This window comes from Protomyctophum bolini (genome assembly GCF_963924005.1).
Source record: "Protomyctophum bolini genome assembly, chromosome: 1".
NCBI classification, from domain to species: Eukaryota; Metazoa; Chordata; class Actinopteri; order Myctophiformes; family Myctophidae; genus Protomyctophum; species Protomyctophum bolini.
The window spans coordinates 8,325,872-8,346,238 of NC_137862.1; the positions used below are offsets into that span (position 1 = coordinate 8,325,872).

The 20,367-nt window shown below is 45.2% G+C and overlaps 1 protein-coding gene across 1 annotated transcript in view; it reads left to right on the top strand.

Annotated features, from left to right (window-relative positions):
- Nucleotides 1-20,124, top strand: part of LOC308314906 (protein TANC1-like) — a gene marked incomplete at its 5' end in the record, with an annotated part of 59,707 nt that extends 39,583 nt beyond the window's left edge. Inside the window, 14 exon segments of the mRNA XM_080762697.1 lie at nucleotides 621-729; nucleotides 1,661-1,783; nucleotides 2,006-2,242; nucleotides 5,347-5,580; nucleotides 6,233-6,314; nucleotides 8,707-8,840; nucleotides 8,959-9,082; nucleotides 9,932-10,107; nucleotides 12,990-13,125; nucleotides 13,401-13,439; nucleotides 13,748-13,839; nucleotides 14,265-14,411; nucleotides 16,851-16,951; nucleotides 18,302-20,124. Of these exon segments, the coding sequence (XP_080618823.1) occupies nucleotides 621-729; nucleotides 1,661-1,783; nucleotides 2,006-2,242; nucleotides 5,347-5,580; nucleotides 6,233-6,314; nucleotides 8,707-8,840; nucleotides 8,959-9,082; nucleotides 9,932-10,107; nucleotides 12,990-13,125; nucleotides 13,401-13,439; nucleotides 13,748-13,839; nucleotides 14,265-14,411; nucleotides 16,851-16,951; nucleotides 18,302-19,622 (3,055 nt within the window). The 3' untranslated portion in view covers nucleotides 19,623-20,124.
- Between the last annotated feature and the right edge of the window lie 243 nt (nucleotides 20,125-20,367).

A 20,367-nucleotide genomic window follows, 5' to 3' on the forward strand; every position in this document is an offset into this window, starting at 1 on the left:
ACAAATATAATTTATGAAAAGCTACTACAGTGAAGTTCACAGAAGTTGTTGATTATCTGACAAGGTACCATTTGAGTGGGCAAAACCTTATTATACTAAATAATACTAAATTGTTTATATAGGGTCAATATAAGTAAAATAATATAGACTTTCCACAGGAGTATCTTTTTATATTTTTCCAAAAAGAATACAAACAGCCAATAGCATATTACAAACTTATCCCCCTCACTGGTGAAAATTCCGGGAGGAGAAACGGGCAAGCACTGGGGTGAGTTGTCCAGTATTCATATGAATCAGTTTCTCTGTGATCCTCGTGAGTGGATATGAATCAGCTTCTCTGTGATCTTCGGTGAGTGGATATAAATCAAAGGTCGCGGCATCATCATCATCATCATCATCAGGAGAGATGAGAGCTTTCTTTGAACGACACAACAACGTCTGTTCCCCTAATTGTTCTAGAGTCCCTTATTAAATTATTGTCATCAAGGACATGACAATTTGATATGCCTCTGCTGAGCTGTGTGTGTATGTGTGCGTGTGTGTGTGTGTGTGTGTGTGTGTGGTGCGTGCGTCCGTGCGTGCATGCGTGCGTGTGTGCGTGCGTGCGTGCGTGTTTATAGGAGTGGCCATGCTCTCCTGGCCTTCATGTTCTCCAGACAGGAGGGAAAGTTGAACCGTCAGCAGACCATGGAACTGGGCCACCACATCCTCAAGGCTCATATATTCAAGGTATCAGAACACTGTGATACTAATATTAACAAAAGACTGATCATTGCTACATAAATGGACAACTAAACATTTTGGATTTCATGTACAGTAGGTTGCATGTTTAACCCGTTTTGACCTGAAGTAGATTCTACAAATGTCTTCTAAATCTTTGTTTCTATGACAGTCGTTCTCAAACAGTTTCATGTCAAGGACCCCCAGAAATATATGTATTTTCCCGCTGACCCCCCCCCCCCCCCCCCCCCCCCCCCCCCCCCCCCCCCCCCACCCCATCTGAAAAGATGTTGTTCCAGGAACCTCTCAGAAGCAAAGATTTTGTTACACTTTAGCTATTGAAAAATAGCAGATCTACAAGCTCATAGCGTGCCACCGAATGGCACGCTACAAGCTTGTATAGGTCTGCTATCTTTGAAAAATCGTGAAAATGTGGCACAAATCTTTGAATATATATTCTTTCACAGTGGACGTTTTTTAACTAAAATCTTTACTTCTGGGGGAGGTCCCTCATGGGGGTCGGCGACCAATTACATATCATTTATGGGGGTTCCTTGACATGAAAATGTTTGAGAACGACTGACATAGAAACGCATGGGTTTTGTCTGCAAACCGTCGTGATTTAGATGGCATTTTGTAGAATCGTCCTGAGGTCTAAAGGGCCCAAACTGAAGAGGCGGAAAATGGTTGGCACAACTTGGCAGTAATGTCAAGTGTTCCGTGAGTCATAGGTTATGAAATGAACATGCCAGACCCACTCTCTCTCTCTCTGTCTCTCTCTCTCTTTGTCTCTCTGTCTCTCTCTCTCTCTGTCTCTCTGTCTCTCTCTCTCTTTGTCTCTCTGTCTCTCTCTCTGTCTCTCTCTCTCTTTGTCTTTCTGTCTCTCTCTCTCTCTCTCTTTGTCTCTCTGTCTCTCTGTGTCTCTGTCTGTCTCTCTCAGGGACTCAGTAAGAGGACAGGTGTGTCCTCCAGTGTTCTTCAGGCCTTGTGGGTGAACTGCAGCACAGACAGTCTGTCTGCTGCCCTGGCCTCCCTCAGGAACCTCTACACACCCAACACCAAGGTACACTCACACACACACACACGCACACGCACACGCACACGCACACGCACACGCACACACACACAGACACACAGACAAGCCCTGGCCTCCCTCAGGAACCGCTACAGGTACATCTGTACTGTAACGCACGCACGCACACACACACACACACACACACCCACACACACACACACACACACACACACACACTGATCCATGTCTCGTCATGGACCTTCCTCCCAGGTGAGTCGTCTGCTGATGCTGGGCGGGGCCAGCGTGACCTGGTGTACGGAGGTGGTGGGCCACGCGCCCATCCTGGGCGTCCACGCCCACCTGGGCCACGTGGAGATGGTGGCGCTGCTGCTGGAGATGGCGGCGCCGGTCGACGGGACCACCGACAGCGGCATGACGCCTCTGTGTCTGGCGGCGGCTGCCGGACACCCCGCGCTGGTCAGTCTGCTCTGCAAGAGAGGGGCCAAGGTCAGTGTGATGAGAGAGAGAGAGAGGGGCCAAGGTCAGTGTGATGAGAGAGAGAGAGAGGGGCCAAGGTCAGTGTGATGAGAGAGAGAGAGAGGGGCCAAGGTCAGTGTGATGAGAGAGAGAGAGGGGCCAAGGTCAGTGTGATGAGAGAGAGAGAGAGAGAGGGGCCAAGGTCAGTGTGATGAGAGAGAGAGAGAGGGGCCAAGGTCAGTGTGATGAGAGAGAGAGAGGGGCCAAGGTCAGTGTGATGAGAGAGAGAGAGAGAGAGAGAGAGAGAGGGGCCAAGGTCAGTGTGATGAGAGAGAGAGAGAGAGAGGGGCCAAGGTCAGTGTGATGAGAGAGAGAGAGAGGGGCCAAGGTCAGTGTGATGAGAGAGAGAGAGGGGCCAAGGTCAGTGTGATGAGAGAGAGAGAGAGGGGCCAAGGTCAGTGTGATGAGAGAGAGAGAGAGAGAGAGAGAGGGGCCAAGGTCAGTGTGATGAGAGAGAGAGGGGGGCCAAGGTCAGTGTGATGAGAGAGAGAGAGAGAGAGAGAGGCCAAGGTCAGTGTGATGAGAGAGAGAGGGGCCAAGGTCAGTGTGATGAGAGAGAGAGAGAGGGGCCAAGGTCAGTGTGATGAGAGAGAGAGAGGGGCCAAGGTCAGTGTGATGAGAGAGATAGAGAGAGAGAGAGAGGGGCCAAGGTCAGTGTGATGAGAGAGAGAGAGAGAGAGAGGGGCCAAGGTCAGTGTGATGAGAGAGAGAGAGAGAGAGAGAGAGAGAGGGGCCAAGGTCAGTGTGATGAGAGAGAGCGAGAGAGGGGCCAAGGTCAGTGTGATGAAAGAGAGAGAGAGAGAGAGAGGGGCCAAGGTCAGTGTGATGAGAGAGAGAGAGAGAGGGGCCAAGGTCAGTGTGATGAAAGAGAGAGAGAGAGGGGCCAAGGTCAGTGTGATGAGAGAGAGAGCGAGAGAGAGAGAGAGGGGCCAAGGTCAGTGTGATGAGAGAGAGAGAGAGGGGCCAAGGTCAGAGAGAGCGCTTGATATGAGATTAGAGCGATGTGCCTAATGGATAAATATATAATTAACCTAATTAATAATGCTAATACGAAAGGACTGTATATTTTAATTACTTCGATAGCAGAGCAAAACCTCTGAATGTAAAAAAATACTTCTGAAAGTAATCAGATTGCAATTGCTGCTCAATCATAAAACCCAGGCACCCATTTAAAATGCACTTTACCAATAATGGTTATAAACCTTTTTAAATTATTAAATATTAAACTTCATCTTTAATGGTATGATGTTAATCTTATAGAAAAATGTAATACTATATTAATAAGCCTTTTAAGGATAAATATTTTAGAGGAAAACTACAATACTAAAAATGAGAGAATAGGGAGAGTAAAGTATTTCAGAGCATACCAGAGTACCTTAGAATGATTTGACACAGAGTCGACGAGCCCAAAGCTTATGGTTTTTCAGATGATATATTCCAATTATATGGGGAGAGAAATCATGGTATATCCATCACAGCGTTCAAAGATCTCTCTCAGAAAAATGTCCGTGAACATAATATTATATACTGTATGTAATCCAACAACCTTTGACACATGGGAAGTATTTAATTTGAGTTCAGAGGTTAACAAAAAGTGAATAATGGCGACACCTATAATGCTGGGAGGTTTACTATGGGAGACGTGGCATTATTACTCTTCCGGTAACATCCAGGAAGTCTGACTGGTGGGAATCGTAGTCCTTTAAGTAAATGTAGTCCACAACTCAAGTCAGTGACCACTAGTCAACGTTAGTTGGAGACGGGATGGCTGCCTATAGCCAGAAGGTAAAAAAACACATGTCACAGATACACTGCATGGGTGATCTGGCAAACAGGAGAAAACAATTATTTATCTATACACGCTGGCTGGGGCAGAAGTGAGATGAAAACTCAGTGGAACAGCGTCATATAGGGAACATGTAATACGACATCCACAAACAATTAATCTACAAACAAGTCCAAAAATACCCATCAGTGCTGAAAACAGCATCCATCACGGGTCATATTCACACAGGCACTGTCTGTTTTGCATCATATTACTCCAGACTCCCTGAATGATTCACAGCTGGACGGGGGGGGGGGTGGCGAACTGGCACATGATGCCAACAACGATACCAGGCTGTTACTCAGCGTGAGGGAAGCACGCCAATGCCAGGAAGGAACCACTGAGTCATTGACCTACTTTTGCTTTCTTAAATGCGTGCCTTCAGAAATTCAAAGGTGCACTGTGTAGTGCACAGTGTGTACTAGCACATTGTTAAACAACTGCAAGGCCATTAGTAATGATTGAATAGTACACTTTTATTATATATAAAAAAATAATCAGACAAAATTTTAATTAGAATTAGAAAATGTTACCCCAAAATATCACTTATATTTATTTATTATTTATTAATATCACTTACTGAATGGCTAATCGAGTGGAAGATCGAGTGGCAAAGCGAGTTTATCATTGTTTAACGTCGTTAAATGCAATCAGATAGGACTTTTCTGTTTGGATGTATGGGCTGTCAAGGCCAGAAAGTAGTTTTTTTGCCACTCAGTATACGTTCCCACTAAGGCTGTACCCTAGCCCTGTTTTTAGGACTCGAACTTCGGCAGGAATGTTCGAGCGAACATCCGAACCATTCGTTTGTAATTCATTTTAAAAATAACCTGGCGAGTGCCAACCCTAACGAGCGAACGTTCCCAGCATAACTTCCGGGTTTGATGATGATGTCACGCGCATACCCTCTATATTACCAGGGACTGGGGATTATAATGCACTTTACATTTAAAACGTACTGTGTGGCAGGTGGACCACGTTGAAAAGTACTGTGTGGTGTGTGTGTGTGTGCCTCTGTGTGGCAGGTGGACCACGTTGAAAAGTACTGTGTGGTGTGTGTGTGTGTGCCTCTGTGTGGCAGGTGGACCACGTTGATAAGTACTGTGTGGTGTGTGTGTGTGCCTCTGTGTGGCAGGTGGACCACGTTGATAAGTACTGTGTGGTGTGTGTGTGTGCCTCTGTGTGGCAGGTGGACCATGTTGATAATTACTGTGTGGTGTGTGTGTGTGTGTGTGCCTCTGTGTGGCAGGTGGACCATGTTGATAAGAACGGTCAGTGTGCTCTGGTCCACGCTGGACTGAGAGGCCACACAGAGATCATCAACACGTTGCTGGGCCAGGACTGGATCCCCCAGAACCAGAACCCAAGTGATTCTCCACAACAACAACAACAACAAGAGTCCAATAACGAAACACCTGCAGTCACCAAGAGCCAGGCTGTGCAGCAGGCCGTCACGGCCGCCTCTAGTGTGGGACACACACAGGTACAGTAGAGGTCCTCTAGTGTGGGACACACACAGGTACAGTAGAGGTCCTCTAGTGTGGGACACACACAGGTACAGTATCTGTACAGTAGAGGTCCTCATGGATGTGACATCGTCATGCAGGCAGGGCTCCTTGTCTGTCCGTCTGTCTCATTGTCGACGCTGAGTCGCTGACACACACAGCCAAGGTGCATTTCAAGATGGTTACAGCTGCCCAGTGGCAGTGTTGTTTTTGGCTGTAAAATTCCATTTTAGTTTTAGTCATAGTCTCTTGAATAGTTTTCACTTAGTTTTAGTCACACTTTAGTCACCTGGAATGTTTTAGTGTTAGTCTAGTTTTAGTCAACTGAATATCATAACAAGCTCACAACGCGTCGCGCTGCGATGCGTTGTGAGCTTGTAGATCTGCTATTTTCAGCATGCAACCAAGTGTAAAATGACTTTATTTTGGTCTAGTTTTTATTTGTCGACGAAATCGTCAGTATTTTTTGTCTTAGTTTTAGTCATCATAGCTTAGTTTTCATGTCGTTTCCATTTAGTTTTCGTCAGTGGAAAAAGGTAGTCGACAAACATTTTTCGTCATAGTTTTAGTCGACGAAAACAACCCTGATGTGTTCCTACAGTGAGGACAGAGCATTGTGTTTCCCTGCAGGTGCTGAAGAGCCTCCTAGAGCTGAATGATGAACAGCTGGCTGTGCAGATGGATTCTCATGACTCTCTCTGGGGAGAAACAGGTGCGTATCCCGTATCGGTCAGATATATTTAGCTTCCACACCTCATCATCCTACCCTTGTATGTGGCTGTACACTCGTGTCCAAGGACATATACAGCCATACAGTACGATGCGACCATACTGTAGGTTGCAGATTATTATGATTGCGACCGCAGGTCGGTCGCAGATCACTATGAAAACCTGCGCTCCGTCAGTCACGCCACCAAAATAATACTTTTAGTTACTCCAATGCGCCCTCTACTGATATTGCCCTGCCTCATAGAGAATATGAAGAAAAAAAGTCCCTTTCTGGCCAAAAAGTAGCCTACCGTTTATACTGTACGTGTGGTGGGGGGGCTCAGAGTGCGTCCACTAAGGACAGTAGGCTTTCTAATGACACAACCCGCCTTTGTTTTGGTGAGTAGCAAAAACCTTCTTTTTAAATATGCTAACGAGGAGAGGCTGGTCTGAGTTCCATGTGAGATTTAACCCATTCTGACCTGAGATCAGATTCATACGAGGTTTCCACTGGACACACACTGGTCTGATTAACCCATTCTGACCTGAGATCAGATTCTAAAAATGTCAGTCGTTCCTTAGATTTTTCAAAAATAGCAGACCTACAAGCTCGTAGCGCGCCACTCGGTGGCGCGCTATGAGCTTGTAGATCTGCTATTTTTCAATAGCTAAAGCATAACATGATGCTAACACCAAAATGGGTTCCCGGTCAGAATGGGTTAAAAGCGAAAGTAGCATAGCCAGAATCATAGAAGCATTGGCTATGGACCAGAGCTATAGGGTTGTATTATGTCTGTGAGTTATGATTATTTTGAGCAGAGATGGACAATCACTTGGTGCATTATGTTCAGACGGATAAAAGCAGGCATTATTGGATTGTCCTACCTTTGCCTCTGTAATAGGTGATAGATACTGTTAGACCCGTCTTGTGAAAGTATATTAGGAAAGATTGCCTGACTTCCTCAATAGCACTAACCCATTTAGGCCTGACGTCGACATTTAAAAAAATGTCTTTTTAAAATTAATTTGTTTCTGAAAAACCCTCATGTTTCTATATCAGTGCTTCTCAATATTTCAAAATATGTTGTTCCAGGGACACCTCCGAAGCAAAGATTTGAGTTAAAAACTGAAACTCTGTTTCAGTTTTTATACTGCCACATATATTCAAAGATTTCAGGCACATTTTCACGATAAAAAAAAAATAGCAGACCTACAAGTTCTTGCGCAGCACTCTGTGCCACGCTATGAACTTGTAGATCTGCTATTTTTCAATAACTTAAGCATAACATAAGTTAAAACACCAAAAGGGGTTCCCGCCCAAAATGGGCTAAGAGTGTAACATTTCCTATACCAGCTTGGCGCTGACATCAAGAACTGCAACTGTAAACATCTTCTTAAACATTTGAATAAAGAAAACGTGTTCAAAACTAATCAGAGTATAGTATATATCTTCGATACATTTCAGAATCTGATTTCCACTTCCAGGGATTAGAGTCGAATCCAAGTTTATTCAATGAATTATCAGTGATCCATATTTGAACGTTTGAGGCAGTTGAAAACATGTGGCTTCATTGCCTCTTACCCTTCGAACAGCACACAAATTCCTATTGAATTCACAGTATAATGGGCTTTTAAAAGTGTACTAATAGTGTTGCATGAGAAAAATACGTTAACTAGTAATAGCTAGTGGCTTAATTAACAGCGATACATTACTGCCACGTTGTGTATTTATTGATTTCAACCACTGCAGGCCTTTTAATTCACCATTCAATTCCCTAATACCATAAACATGGAGATGACTAACACCAGGACATTTATGGCAATTCACAAGGTGGTTAAAGATGCTGAAAATCATCAGGTGTTAAGTGGCGTGGCTCCTTTTATTGTTTGTCATTTATTTGCACTGACAATTTTGTCTTCAAATGGCAGTGCTATTATTACTTGTTTACTGAAGCGTACAATACCATCAGCCACGATGCATGCATTACCATAAATCACAATCTTGTTCACGTTTGGGGTGAAAGCAGGGTGGTGGTAATCCAGAAGCAAAACAGTCCTACAAGCTACTGTATATACAGATCTACAAGCTACTGTATACAGATCTACAAGCTCATAACCCAAATTGGGCTGAAATGGCTGAAAGGGAGTGTGTTAAGACAGCATGTGTTTCTCTCATTGTGGAAATTGTGAAATCATTCACCATGCAGCTTAAACCAGGTCACGGTCTCCGATGCCGTGACACACGTGCTGCAGTGAATCAGGTCGGGCCGTCACCCACCCTGGCACCACTTTCCTCTTCCTTTCTCACCACGGCGTCTTTTCAGCCTAAAGGTGCTCTCAACACTTACCCCCCCCCCACCCCATCTCTCCCCCCCCCCCCTTCCTCTCTCTCTCAGCGATGAGCGCAGCGGCAGGGAGAGGGCGAGTGGAGACGTGTGCTTTCCTCCTGGAGCGCGGGGCGGCGCTGGAGCTGCCCAACCGCCGAGGGATGATCCCGCTGCTGAGCGCCATCAAACATGGACATGCACAGGTGAGGAGGACATCACATCACACTGAGCCCTTCTCAAGCTCTTTCTCTCTTTTTTGCTGAAGTGTTGGTGTTTTGTGGCATTGATTGATTATTTCTCTCTCCTCCTATCTAACATCAGGTAGCAGAGTTGCTGCTGAAGCACGGTGCCGATATAAAGCTGAGTGACAAGCAGGGCCGCAGTGCCCTGACGCTGGCTGCTGTCGAGGGTCATCTGAGCACCGTTGAGCTCCTGTTGTCAAAGGGTGAGAGGTCACTGCATGGGCAGTCAGTTAGTTTTTTTATCCTAAGATTTTGAAACACATTCTTTTCACCAATTGCCTAAACTGTAATCCTGGACTCTAGTCTCCCTCTGCATGCCAACCTGGGGAGAGCCACTTCTTATCACCTGACATGAGTTTTAGCAGAGGGCCTTTCTGTCTGTGTGGAGTTTACATGTTCCTACATTACATAAACAATGATGTTTTAACGTGTAATATTTGTGTCTGTATGTGGTCCCAGGCGCCTCTCTGTCCTCAGTAGACCAAGAGGGACTGACAGTGTAATTAAGAGGGTGTGGTTTAAGAGTGTGGGTTAACGTGATTATTGTCACTTCAGTGATGCTTGCGGAACTCGTCTTCGTCTCGTTCCTGACCGCATCCCTGTTGTGGCAATAATCACGTTAACCCACACCCTCTCGTGTAATATTGCAATTCTACCACAGTTACCCTTAAAACGAAGAAAATCGCTGAAAGAATATATTTTTTTAATGACAGATGTAGTCACTACGACCACAAATGTCCCAAGAAACTAGCTAGCCTATAGCCACCGAGTTTGCTAGCGCTCTGGGAGAACAGAGCAGCTGAATTATTTGTTTTGATTAGGTGTTGAACGGTGCTGGTTTAACCCACGGCTAGAAGGCTGTTTCAACCAATCAGATTGCTTCCTCGAAACGACCTGTGGTAGAATGTGTAATATTTGAGTCTGCGGTCCTTGCAGGGTCCTCTCTGTCCTCAGTAGACCAGGAGGGACTGACAGTGTGTCTGTGGTCTCCCAGGTGCCTCTCTGTCCTCAGTAGACCAGGAGGGACTGACAGTGTGTCTGTGGTCTCCCAGGTGCCTCTCTGTCGTCAGTAGACCAGGAGGGACTGACCGCGCTGGGCTGGGCGTGCCTGAAGGGCCAGAAGAACGTGGTCCACCTCCTGGTGGAGCGAGGAGCAGATCTGGACCAACCAGACAAACACGGGAGGACTCCTCTGGACCTGGCCGCCCTCCACGGAGACGCAGATACAGTAGGTTCCATATCACCACATATCACGGTACTGGGTTGATAGCAGATACAGTAGGTTCCATATCACCACATATCACGGTACTGGGTTGATAGCAGATATACAGTATGTTCCATATCACGGTACTGGGTTGATAGCAGATACAGTAGGTTCCATATCACCACATATCACGGTACTGGGTTGATGGCAGATACAGTAGGTTCCATATCACCACATATCACGGTACTGGGTTGATGGCAGATACAGTAGGTTCCATATCACCACATATCATGGTACTGGGTTGATAGCAGATATACAGTATGTTCCATATCACGGTACTGGGTTGATAGCAGATACAGTAGGTTCCATATCACCACATGTCACGGTACTGGGTTGATGGCAGATACAGTAGGTTCCATATCACCACATATCACGGTACTGGGTTGATAGCAGATACAGTAGGTTCCATATCACCACATATCACGGTACTGGGTTGATAGCAGATATACAGTATGTTCCATATCACCACATATCACGGTACTGGGTTGATAGCAGATACAGTAGGTTCCATATCACCACATATCACGGTACTGGGTTGATAGCAGATATACAGTATGTTCCATATCACGGTACTGGGTTGATAGCAGATACAGTAGGTTCCATATCACCACATATCACGGTACTGGGTTGATAGCAGATACAGTAGGTTCCATATCACCACATATCACGGTACTGGGTTGATAGCAGATATACAGTATGTTCCATATCACCACATATCACGGTACTGGGTCGATAGCAGATACAGTATGTTCCATATCACGGTACTGGGTCGATAGCAGATATACAGTATGTTCCATATCACCACATATCACGGTACTGGGTTGATGGCAGATACAGTAGGTTCCATATCACCACATATCACGGTACTGGGTTGGTAGCAGATACAGTAGGTTCCATATCACCACATATCACGGTACTGGGTTGGTAGCAGATATACAGTAGGTTCCATATCACGGTACTGGGTTGATGGCAGATACAGTAGGTTCCATATCACCACATATCACGGTACTGGGTTGATAGCAGATATACAGTATGTTCCATATCACCACATATCACGGTACTGGGTTGATAGCAGATACAGTAGGTTCCATATCACCACATATCACGGTACTGGGTTGATAGCAGATATACAGTATGTTCCATATCACCACATATCACGGTACTGGGTTGATAGCAGATACAGTAGGTTCCATATCACCACATATCACGGTACTGGGTTGATAGCAGATATACAGTATGTTCCATATCACCACATATCACGGTACTGGGTCGATAGCAGATACAGTATGTTCCATATCACGGTACTGGGTCGATAGCAGATATACAGTATGTTCCATATCACCACATATCACGGTACTGGGTTGATGGCAGATACAGTAGGTTCCATATCACCACATATCACGGTACTGGGTTGGTAGCAGATACAGTAGGTTCCATATCACCACATATCACGGTACTGGGTTGGTAGCAGATATACAGTAGGTTCCATATCACGGTACTGGGTTGATGGCAGATACAGTAGGTTCCATATCACCACATATCACGGTACTGGGTTGATAGCAGATATACAGTATGTTCCATATCACCACATATCACGGTACTGGGTTGATAGCAGATACAGTAGGTTCCATATCACCACATATCATGGTACTGGGTTGATAGCAGATATACAGTATGTTCCATATCACCACATATCACGGTACTGGGTTGATGGCAGATACAGTAGGTTCCATATCACCACATATCACGGTACTGGGTTGATAGCAGATATACAGTATGTTCCATATCACGGTACTGGGTTGATGGCAGATACAGTAGGTTCCATATCACCACATATCATGGTACTGGGTTGATAGCAGATATACAGTATGTTCCATATCACGGTACTGGGTTGATAGCAGATACAGTAGGTTCCATATCACCACATATCACGGTACTGGGTTGATAGCAGATACAGTATGTTCCATATCACCACATATCACGGTACTGGGTTGATAGCAGATACAGTAGGTTCCATATCACCACATATCATGGTACTGGGTTGATAGCAGATATACAGTATGTTCCATATCACGGTACTGGGTTGATAGCAGATACAGTAGGTTCCATATCACCACATATCACGGTACTGGGTTGATAGCAGATACAGTAGGTTCCATATCACCACATATCACGGTACTGGGTTGATAGCAGATACAGTAGGTTCCATATCACCACATATCACGGTACTGGGTTGATAGCAGATACAGTAGGTTCCATATCACCACATATCATGGACGGTACTGGGTTGATAGCAGATGGATCAATAAGGCATGGATTTATATAGATCAGTGCTTCCCAAACTTTTTCATTTCAAGGAACCCAAATTGACACTAATTATCCCTGCGGACCGCCCATTTCAAAAGATATGCCAGGGACCCCCATGAGAGAAGATATTTACGGCTCTAGCAGTGATTCTCAACCCGTTTAATTTCAAGGACCACCAAGTTTGACATGCATTAGTCTATACGGACCCCCATTTAATGGCATTTCTATCTCTGGGACACAATATTGTAAAATGGATGTTAATTTAACTCTGAGAGTGTACAAATGGAACCACATGGACACTCTCAGAGTTACAGACCCATAAGGGTCCATTTGGTTCCAAACTATCATTTAGCTGAGTACCCCCTGGAATTCCCTCGAGGACCCCTGGGGGTCCCCGGACCCCACTTTGGGAACCACTGGTATAGATGGATGGGATGCATGGACAAATGGACACAGACCGACAGTTCTCCTCCCATCTATCCGATGTAGATGTGAAGCCCGTTTACCTGAGGTGTTCTGTTCTCCTGTACCCGGTCCAGGTGCAGTACCTGGTGGACCATGGGGCGGTGCTGGAGAGCAGCAGTGGTACCAGACCTCCGGACCAGACCGGTACCGGTCCTGGCTGTCAGAACCCTGCCCTGGTGGCCTCACTGCTGAAGAAAGGATCCAAGATGGGTAGATATAGATACCACACACACACACACACACACACACACACACACACACACACACACACACACACACACACACACACACACACACACAGCATAAACATACCGACTTATGTGTGTATCCCAAAGGACAAAAGGAAAAAAACAATTACCTCAACAACATATTTACAATTAGTGTAATTATATCACTTCTTTGCCGATATCTCATTTGGCTGACCAGTTGAAACGCATTATCGGCACAAAAACATTTCCTGTAATTGGCTTTGTAGGGAAGCATAGTGCTCTTACGCTACAGAACAGCGCCGCACGATCGATCAGGTACACAGACAGACAGACAGACAGACAGACAGACATAGACGAATAGATACTGTAGACATAATTTAGGGAAATGTGAGAGTCATAAATCCTAACAGAGAAGGAGTAGTCCGCACACAGTCTTTTTCTCCAACAGTGTTTATTTTTTTTAAACAACTCAGGACAAGACGTTTCGGCCTTGAATGGCCTTCATCACGGCCCGAAACATCGTGTCCTGAGTTCAATGGTGTTTTAATCTGTATCTACCTTTTTGTCCAGCACCGGCAAATAACTTTTTAAACTATAGTCATAAAACCGCCTCTCTCTCTCAGGTCACGCCACCTGGGCTATGGCCTCGTCCAAACCAGATGTCCTGCTCATCCTGCTACAGAAGCTGATGGAAGAGGGTAACCTGCTGTACAAGGTAGGTCAGCCCCGGAGGCTGAAACAGATGTTTCACTTTGAACAACACACCTCTCTTTTTGAGTGGTGCGAACCACTCCTACAACCAGCAATGTCCGTGTATACCTACCGTATGTGTTCACCTATGTATGAGCACCAGTATGAGGAGTACCAGTAGGGGCGCTGTTGTGCCATGCAGAAACAGAGAGAGAGAGAGAGAGAGACAGTGCACTGTTGCCTGCTAATGAGAGAGAGAGAGAGAGAGAGAGAGAGGGGGAGGGGGGGGAGAGAGAGAGAGAGAGAGAGAGAGAGAGAGAGAGAGAGGGGAGTTGCACCACTCGGTTCACGGTGATTTTTTTAATCAAATAATGAATATGTAATCCCCCCCCCCTCCCCTGGTCATCTCCATCCATCCCCTCCTTCCTCTGCCCCCCATGTGTTCCTCAGAAGGGCCGTATGAAGGAGGCAGGCCAGCGCTACCAGTTTGCCTTGAGGAAGTTGCCCCGTGAGGGCCTGGGAGAAGAGCTCAAAGGTCTGAAGGAGCTGCGCGTCTCCCTCTATCTCAACATCTCCCGCTGCCGCAGGAAATCCAACGTAAGGACTGCGACTCACGTCGCTGGTCTTGTTGAGCGTTAGGCAGTGTTGTTTGTGGCAGCGAATGTCTATTTTAGTTTAGTCATATAGTCTTTGGAATTAAACTTAGTCGACTAATTCTACAGTTGATTTAGACAACTAAAATGCATTTTGGCGACGTGTTGAGCTTGTAGATCTGCTATTTTCAGCATTCAAACCAAGTGTAAAATGACTTGTACTGGATCTTTTGTCCACTAGTCACTTCCTAACATTTTAGTCTAGTTTTTATTTGTTGACGAAATTGTCAGTATATTTAGTCTTATCATCAAATCTTATCATCATAGCTTAGTTTTCGTTTGGTTTCCATTTAGTTTAGTCAGTGAAAAAAAAGGTAGTCGACGAACATTTTTTGTCATAGTTTTAGTCGACGAATCTAGGATCTAGGGGAGACTGGAATGGGCAGGTGTGTGTGTGTGTGTGTGTGTGTGTGTGTGTGTGTGTGTGTGTGTGTGTGTGGGGGGGGGGGGGTGTGATTAATCCTATAATAACATGTACTGTATTGACATATCCTTCCATCAGTACAGAAAACATCAACATGGCAAAACACATAGTATGTGTATTTATATGACCTAAGGGCAGGATTTGTAGCTCACTAATGGGATAATAAACTGCTGTGTGTGTGATTACAGTATCGCTATATAGATCAATGTGTGTGTATGGCCCAGAGCCAGGTTTGTGTAAAGAAGATTATTCTGAGGGTCATTGTTTCCTATGAATAATGGAGTGGATGATGTGATGTGATAAGGTCACTCTCAATAGAGTCGTGTCTGTCCAGTGTGTTTATCCCATTTTGGCCGGGAACCCCTTTTGTTGTTAGCATTATGTTATACTTTAGCTATTGAAAAATAGCAGATCTACAAGCTCGTAGCGTGCCACCGAGTGGCGAGCTAAGAAATTGTAGGTCTGCTATTTTTGAAAAATCGAAGAACCACTGACATAGAAACATAGCTTTTTCAGAAAACTGTCAGGATGTAGAAGACGTTTTTAGAATCTGATCTCAAGTCAAAATGGGTTATTTCTCTCTCTCTCCCCCCATCTCCTCTGCCGTTCACTGTCCTTCAGGGGCTTGTTTACAGCAATAGGGCTGACTAAAGCCACACATCATGAGAAGGTATAGGCGATAAAGGCCAGGAGAGAGAGAACACATGATACCCTGTCATTAAACATTCAGCAGCAATGTCCACAAACTGCTGTTCAAGGCTTACAAGTTTTGACCTTGCATGATTCAAGGACAGAATCACAATGCGTTCTTCTCCTAATGACGTATTCACCTGTGAGTGATGGCGAGAGAGAGCGATGGAAAACAAGCAGAGCTCGGCCCGGCTTTGTTTTTCTGTTGCTAGGCACATACAAGAAAGAAGAAAGTCTATTTGTGCATCTTGTTATTTGATTGTATATACCGCAGGCTTTCAGTTCACAGATGCAGTGTTGAGACTGAGGCACTGACACTGACGCACACAGAAATCCAATTAACAGAAACACGGAACATGTTTGTGTTAAGCTACCCCCATAAGAATTATCAAAATACAAATCAGCCAACCATACTTTTATTCTGTTAACCACTTAATGTCACGCACAAAATGCTTATAGGACACACTTCATATAATAGGTCCTCACTAATAATCATGATAAAATGGCACGATATCTTTTCTACTCAGTTTGTGTCTCATAGGAGGGCTGTGGGCAGTTTAGAAACCGTCCTCCAGTGACATCATCATTAGGCAGATTCTTTTTTAAACAAGATTTTTTTTACAAATATGTTTAGATTTTCATTATCGTGAGAATGATGGCTTCCATTTTCGCATTGCAACTTTTCAGGACTAGAAAGCCTGCAGATGTCACTGGAGGACGGTTTCCTTCTTTTTTTTATATATATTTTTTTATCCCACGATTTTGTAACCCATTTTTCACCTCTGTGTCAATCATCTAATTTGATCCTGGGCTCTACACACCCTCCACCAACCTAGTCCCCATATATGGGGGACAAGGGGAGAGCAACGGACTTGAACTTGGAGGACGGTTTCTGAACTGCCCACAGCCCTCCTATAAGACACAGACCGAGTAGAAAAACCTTTCGCTTTTTTTTCGTGATTATTAGTGAGGACCTATTATATGAAGATAGGTTGAAAAGTGGTGAAGTGGTCCTTTAAATAGCTGATCTACCTGTACAAGTTCACAATGCATGTCATCATTCATGACACCTTGTGAGCTTTTACATCAGCTATTATTTTTTAATCTAACTAGTCCGGATATACGCAGCAAAATATCCGGAAAATGCAGCAGTGCCGACACCTTCACCTCACACAGTTTAGTTATTGCACACCGACCTAATATAAGTTGAGAGCAAAACCAGACACAACATAAGATAATTAAAACATATATTTCTCTCTCCAATTACAGGACTTTGGCATAGCTGAGGACTTTGCAACAAAGGCTCTGGAGCTCAAGCCCAAGTCTTATGAGGCTTATTATGCCAGAGCCCGAGCCAAGAGGAGTAGCAGGTAATTAAGATTCAACTCCACCATGGTGTTTCTCACCGGCAATATATTACTGACATAATACTGACACGATATTGACCATAATACTGACATGATACTACCATGATACTGACATGATATTGACATGTAAAGTAGTAGTAAATATAGGAGTCTGCAAAATGTATAGTGGATTGTGTGGCCGCAAAATAACGTTCACGCATAGTGGAAGCTCCTAAATGTGTAATTCAAGTGTTTAATGCTTGCGGGTAATACGATAGAGCCCCAGGTCTCCACCAGGCCAGGCAAGACAAGGCAAGGCAAGGCAATATAAGCACATTTCAACATCAAGCAAAACATCAAGCAAAGGAAACACAATTATAAAATTAGGATGCATACTACAAAGGAAGTAAAAATAACAAATATAATTACAGCGCAGAAGACAAAGAACAAGAAAAGTAACTCAATCAAAGGCAGCGACAAACAGAAAGCAAGGTCTTTATTTGTGTTTTGGAAGAAATAAGAGTGGCAGCAGACCTGTAGTTTTCTGGGAGTTTGTTCCAGATAATATGTTAAACTAATTCCTCATGTTTATTTTTGGTTTGAGGGACAGAAAGCAGACCTTTTCCCAGATGACCCCCAAGATCAGAAATGTATTTTGGCCCTAAACCATTTCAAGTTTAATATGTTTTTTGAGTCGTGCTAGCTACTCTGTCCGTCTGAGTACAGAAATAGCATTCGTTGACCACCAAGCGTCACTGTTGCGCAGCCTAACACACACACACACACACACACACACACACACACACACACACACACACACACACACACACACACACACACACACACACACACACACACACACACACACACACACGCACACACACACACACACCGTACAGTACTACAGCACAAGTACAGTACAGAACCACTCAGTTAGGCATAGTTTTACTGGGGTTAAGTTTAGGAATAGGGTTAGGGTTAGGCATAGTGTTACTGAGGTTAAGGTTAGGAATAAGGTTAGGTTTAACCGCTTAAGCATAATTGACTTAGATTACTTTAGGAATACCAGGCCGCGCTGTTCCGCCTAGCTGTATGTCCGGGGCGAGTTGGTAAAGGGGCGAGTTGTTTTGTATTCCATAATACTACTATGACATACGACTCTAACTCTACAATGTAGTCAGAAATATGTCATGCTTCAGCATGTTGGTCAAATAAATACACCATACTATAGTCTGCCTAGGATTAGGAAGCACATGAATTTCACAAGAAGTCACATAATGCTTCTCTCCATCATAGCCATACATGTTGTCCTCTTAAGACCTGTAATGTCCGTTTGTCCTCTTAAGACCTTTAACGTTCGTTTGTCTTCTGCAGGCAATTTGTTTCAGCCCTGGCAGACCTCCACGAGGCAGCACGACTTTGCCCATCAAACAGAGAGATCCAGCGCCTCCTGGCGCGCGTCCAGGAGGAATGCCAACTTCAACAGCGCAAGACTTCTGGCAAGGGCCAGGATTCACACTCCCACCACCACCACCACCAGCTCACCGACAGCGAGGCAGACCTGTACTCTCAGGGCAGCCCAGAAAGACAAAGTCCCGTTGATCACGTTGAGGACGTCGAGAGGGACGAACAGGAGGGAGAAGAATGTCCCGTACAGTGTGGGAGGAACTCAGAATATTGGCCTCTGAATCCGTATTCATCCAACAGGACTCTCGCTGGAGATTTGGCTTTCGGTTTGGCAGATGAAGGACGGCCCGTACCGCTAGTGGAGTCCATAGACAGACCGATGCAGGGCAGCAGGACCCAGCATCACTGCCACTCCCTACATACAGGGGGAAGAGTAGGCGGCAGGCCTCTCTCTCTCTGTGGCCCCTCCAGCCCTCTGCCGGGCAGACACATCTCCACCTCACTGAAGCCCACCCCCGCCCTGGGTATCGACATCAGCCCCATTCCGGTGCCCAAAAAGGGCCACGCTGGACACAGCCCCACCGACCACTACCGCCCCGTCTCCCCCTGCAGCGGCTCCTCTCCCCCTGGCCACGGCCAGCCCTATCAGGGCCGATCCGCCAGCTTCTCCAGGGGCTCCGACAGACTCTCTGCCCACGCTGCGGTCCTGGAGAGCCTGCCTCTCTCTCTGGGGTCAGAGGCTAAGCGAGAGAGCGGGGGAGGCTCGGTGGGCACGGCAGGCTCCAGGGGGTCCAGCTCCAGCCAGGCCTCCAGTGGGACTCTGTCGGACGGCGGGAACCAACAAGGCTCGGACGCCCCCCCGCGCGTCACCAGGAGTGGCGGCAGCGTCAAGGCCAAGCCCGAGATAAAGCCCCGGCCCTTCATGGGGGTCACGGACAAGGCTGTCAGAGTCCAGGCTCATACCTCGGGGCAAGGCAGGCAGGGACATTGTCCTGGCGGCGGCGGAGGGATGGACAATTTAAATATGTCAGCCATGGAATTCCAAGTGAACAATGAGTTGAAGCGGGCCTCGTATCATGAGCACCTCACTGGAAGAGAGGCCAACAGTCAACAACACGACGTGGAGTTTGGGGAACGTATCCAACAACGAGAGGCCCGGGCCATGGCGTCCACCCACCATCGCTTTCCTGACGCGAGGAACAGGCAGGCCAGCCTTACGAGAGACAACCCAGCCCTTCACATGGCTCCCATTAAACCCAAGCGTTCCTTCATAGAATCCAATGTCTGAATATAGCTTTATCAATGCACAGATACAGGGTGTTTATTCTATTGAGTCTGTTTTGAAGAACAACAGTTTGTGTGCCATCAACTGCTGCAAGGGAGACGTGAACATGACTCCATATGTAGTTTAGTTATGTTGTTACACAGCATTAACAATCTAAATTAGTAGCGGCGTAGATTCAATTCTGCCTGCTGTGCTTTTGCTTTGCTTAATGTCTGCAACTGTTCTAGATATCTGGCAACACGGATTACTTTTAACAGGAGGTTAAAATATTATCATTTATTCTAGAAAATATAAAACTCAAAGATTTAAAGAGTTGTGCACAAATTCACACTGCTTTAGTTACATGATATAAGCATTTATATTGTCAAGTGACTCGATTATATTTATACAGTATATACAGACTATATTTATCTGTTAAGTGTTAATCTGGTCAGTGTTTCAGCCTTAAAAGGAATTATGCTGAAGAGTTTTCTTGGTACATTTGATAACGAGGCACTGCAGAGACATTACGGGATCTCTGTTGTAAAATATTTATAGAATTCATTGCTCTAATCTATATGGTATTGTATTTATTTTTGCATAGCAGAGAACATGTTGATATGAAATGTTTATTGGATTTCAAAGTGAGTGTTTACAAATGGAACAGTTAAGCTTAAACATGGTCTGATCCATGATCTTAATAGTACATAATTGTCTTATGTAATCTTCAGAGTCATAATATAAATTAGATTACAATGTTACCACATCG